At 31.5% G+C, this 3994-nt stretch overlaps 1 protein-coding gene across 1 annotated transcript in view; it reads left to right on the top strand.

The window, feature by feature from the left end:
* Positions 1-1522: 1522 nt before the first annotated feature.
* LOC134282126 (von Willebrand factor A domain-containing protein 5A-like) overlaps positions 1523-3994 on the top strand; it is an 8197-nt gene continuing 5725 nt past the window's right edge. Inside the window, exons 1-4 of the mRNA XM_062764572.1 lie at positions 1523-1645; positions 2511-2625; positions 2805-2972; positions 3160-3337. Coding sequence (XP_062620556.1) covers positions 2808-2972; positions 3160-3337 — 343 coding nt within the window. The 5' untranslated portion in view covers positions 1523-1645; positions 2511-2625; positions 2805-2807. The remainder of the gene's footprint in view (positions 1646-2510; positions 2626-2804; positions 2973-3159; positions 3338-3994) is intronic.

The following is a 3994-nucleotide window of genomic DNA, read 5'->3' as shown; positions in this document are numbered from 1 at the left end:
AGAAATGCTTGTTATCACTACTCCTCCAAAACCATAAACCATAGAAGAATGAAACCTTCACTAATGTTTTCGACTAATTGAGAGGACTCTGGAATCTATTCATTGCAAAAGTATTCGGTGACCCCTTTAATGAGTTATAGCCCCTGAAACTTTTTGAATTTTACAAAAAAATGAAAATTTTCAAAACGAGAAGTGTTAGGGACATGGGACCAACTGCATAAGATTCATTGACCTTTGGCCATAAAATTTATGCAAAGGTCAAAGGTCAAGGTCAGTCCAAAAATGAGAAATTAAGCTCTTTTTATATCTCTTTTGTCTTTTGACATATACTTATTGTATTTGCATCATTAATATGTACTCTTAAAACTATTTCAAATATTTCATTCTTGACCCCTTAGATTAACCCTTTTAATAGTTCTTGCCCTTTGTGCAAAAAACCTTGTAATCACTACTCCTCGATAACTGTAGATTGCAGAGACACAAAACCTTCACTAATGTCTAAAGGATCTTTATGCATAACTTTACAATAGAAGTGCAAAAGGATCTGATGACCCCTTAAATGAATTATCACCCTTTAACGTCTTTGTACTTACTATTAAACCTTATAACTTGAAAACTATAAGTTGTAGAAGCATGGGGTCAATTGCATTGTGACTCTTGACCTATGACCTTGAAAATTTTTTCAAGGTCAAAGGTCAAGGTCATTTCTTTTTTTTTTCTTTATTTTTGCTATCCTTTAAGTCAATTTTGGTTTCTTATTCATGGAATTTAATTTTAAGGAGTCAGATAAGAAACAAAATTAAAATTCAAAGAAGGTGGAAAGACCTCTTATTGTTCTGTGAACAATAAGTCTCCTAGTTATCAATTCTTTTTTTAGATTTGTAAAGGAAATATTTAAAATGATGTATAATCTTTCATTTCTATGCTCACATTTACAAAATTTGCTTTATGAAGCCTTATATCAACTTATAATACATCGACCTAAACCATTGTACAAAGAGACGAAGGTGCTATCGTGTCGATAAAACACGGAGTGTTTTTTCACGTGATATACGTGTACATAGTTTCAGCAGGTACTATATGGGTCCTTCGATTTAGACAGCAGGAAAAGGTGTGCAATTATTATTAAACCCCTCAATATTATCAGAAAGTTTTTTATGTGCATGCAAACGTCAAAGCGTTTGTACGGTATTCGAAGCAATTATTAATCATCTAAAACAACTCCAATATTAAATGTGAACATGGAGCAATATCTTTAGAATATAATCTTTCAATTTCAGTCTTATAAAGTGATAATGAAGCTCTACAGTTTTTCCGGTAACGAGTTAAATATTGCACAGTAAACCACCGAAAACCACGTTTTGCCATTGAATCGTAAACAAATTGATAAACACGTATTAGACTGTCATGCTTTGGGACTCATTCATTTGATTGGAGAACGGGTGTGACGAAGACATCGTCACTTGTCGAAATTTGCATTCCATATAAGGTAGTGGTCTCGACCTGTTTAAGCTTGCTCATCAAATGGCAAAATAAAACGGTAAAAGTGTAACATTTGGGATTTTCAGATTTTTCTACTGACGGATGGACAAGTTACAAACATCCCAGAAATAGTCAAATTAGTGAAAAAGCAGAAAAATACTAGGTTTCATTTTTCTATTTTCTCCCTATCAGTTGATTATTTTTTAAAAATGTTATGTTTAAATTGCTATAACATTTCTCTTATTATTTTCCTATCTCATTCTTAATGTCATCACCAACGTTTAATATATTTGGCAATGTTTTTAATTAAAAGCTTAAATATTAAACAATGAAAATATTTATTGCTCTTGTTTTGGATTTATCACCCACAAGAGTTTTTTGCTTATAAGAGCTGAAAGCTCAAGTGAGTTTTTCTGATCACTCGTTGTCCGTTGTCCGTCTGCAAACTTTTCACATTTTCGACTTCTTCTCAAAAACTACTTGGCCAATTTTAACCAAACGTGGTACAAAGCATCCTCCATGGGTGAGGGGGAGTTTAAATTGTTTTGATTACTTAATGAAGGGTGGGGCCATTAAAAAATCTTCTTCTCAAGGACCACAGGGCAAGAAAAGCTGAAACTTATTTGGAAGCATCCTGGGGTAGAGTAGATTTTAAATTGTTCAAATCATGACCCAGAGGGTAGGCGGGGTCTCAATAGGGAATCAAGATTTACACAGAAACATATAAGGAAAAAAAAAATCTTCTCAAGGACCACTGGACTAGAAAAGCTGAAACTTATGTGTAAGCATCCTGGGATGTTAGTGTAGATACTAAATTGTTCAAATGAAGACCTCTTGGGGAAGGATGTGGTCATCATAAAAGGTATTACAAGGGGAAAATCTAGTAAAGAATGGATGACCAAAGATTCTCAGTTGAGCGATGTGGCCAATGGGCCTCTTGTTTCTTTTCGCTGATAGCGATAACCTTGTATGTAAAACGTTTCTTTATGTAAAATGAAATCATGTTAAAAGGATTTCTTTATGTGCAGAGTGTTTACTTTTGGTATTGGAGATGGCTGTTCAACAGAGCTAATAAGGGAGGTCGCCAAAGTAAGCAATGGAAAGGCCACTTTTGTGAAAGACAATGACAGACTACAGTCAAAGGTAGGCAAGATAGAAGAACATTGATTATATTACCTGAAAAATATAAAAGGAAGATGATCAATAAAGATGCATTTTCTTTACAGAATTAAAAATACTTTTTAATTTTATAATTTTTGCAGAAAAATAACTTTTTTCAAAATAATGAATTAAATTGACAACATTCGATTTACGGCATTTAGGTAATGTCTGTGTTGAAGAACAGTGTACAATGCGGAATTACAGATGTGTCTTTAACATGGAATCTACCTGAAGGTTGTTCTGTTATCAATGCCCCGGAAGAAGTCCCACCAATTTTTCAAGGAGAGAATCTGATTCTTTATGGTATTATATCAGGGGATATTTCGAAGGTAAATGTACATGTACAATGTATTTCATATTTTTACTCAGTAATCGCAAATAATAATAAAAACCATCAACATGTCTGACTTCAGTTTTTTGGCAACTGTTTTCATCTTTATTTATGCAGATTTTTTCATCAAACGTATTTCGTGAGATTTATTTCATTTTTATAAAAACATTGAAATTTATGAACAGCATGCTTCTAAAACACCTTCGATGAAATTGACTGGTAAGGCTGGTGACAAGAATGTGGAGTTTAATGTGGATTTTGACTCGAACATCAGCAAGTCTAGCGACACAGACGAATCATATCCACTTCATAGACTTGCGGCCAAATCCAGATTATCAGAAATGGAAACAAATGATGCTAATGGTAATTATCTTTTATTGAAATCTTCGTTTTTTTCTCGAAAATTTCCCAGAATTGTTAATAGCAATTAAGTGTTTCTGTTTTTTTTTTAATTTTGAAAAAAATTCATCTGACAATGATTCTTTGACAAGACAGCCTAGTAGTTTGGATCCTTGTGTAAACATATTTTGAATAAAAAAAGTCACTTGAATTAATGATTTTCAAAAGACGATATTTTAACCGTTATTTTCTTGTGAAGACAAAACTTGATAATTGATTTCAGGCAATGCATTATTATTATTATTATAATTAATTATCAAAATTGTGACATGTTGTCAACTTTAATTGTTGTTGGACGTCCAAAATTTATTTAGATTATTTTGTTATACAGACTTATGTATTCCATATAGAGAATTTAAAAAATAAATATATTTATATTAATCTAAAATGAAATTATAATTATGCGAAGCAAACGTCAATCTTTTTCAACGAATTAAAAAAATTAAATATGTGTACAGAAATTCAAAAAGTTACATTTTAGAATATGTTATCATAGAAACATTATATTTTTTTAAATAATATAAATAATGATTTGAGAAATATTTGTTTACATGTAAATATTTTAGACATGTACTACAAACATTGATACTATCACTAACAGTTAGAATAGAATAGTTCTAT

This window comes from Saccostrea cucullata, unplaced genomic scaffold (assembly GCF_032062105.1).
Source record: "Saccostrea cucullata isolate Sc308-1 unplaced genomic scaffold, CSIRO_AGI_Scuc_v1 ctg83, whole genome shotgun sequence".
Lineage (NCBI taxonomy): Eukaryota > Metazoa > Mollusca > Bivalvia > Ostreida > Ostreidae > Saccostrea > Saccostrea cuccullata.
Note: the sequence above shows the minus strand (reverse complement) of the source record. Positions and strands in the feature narration are given on the sequence as shown.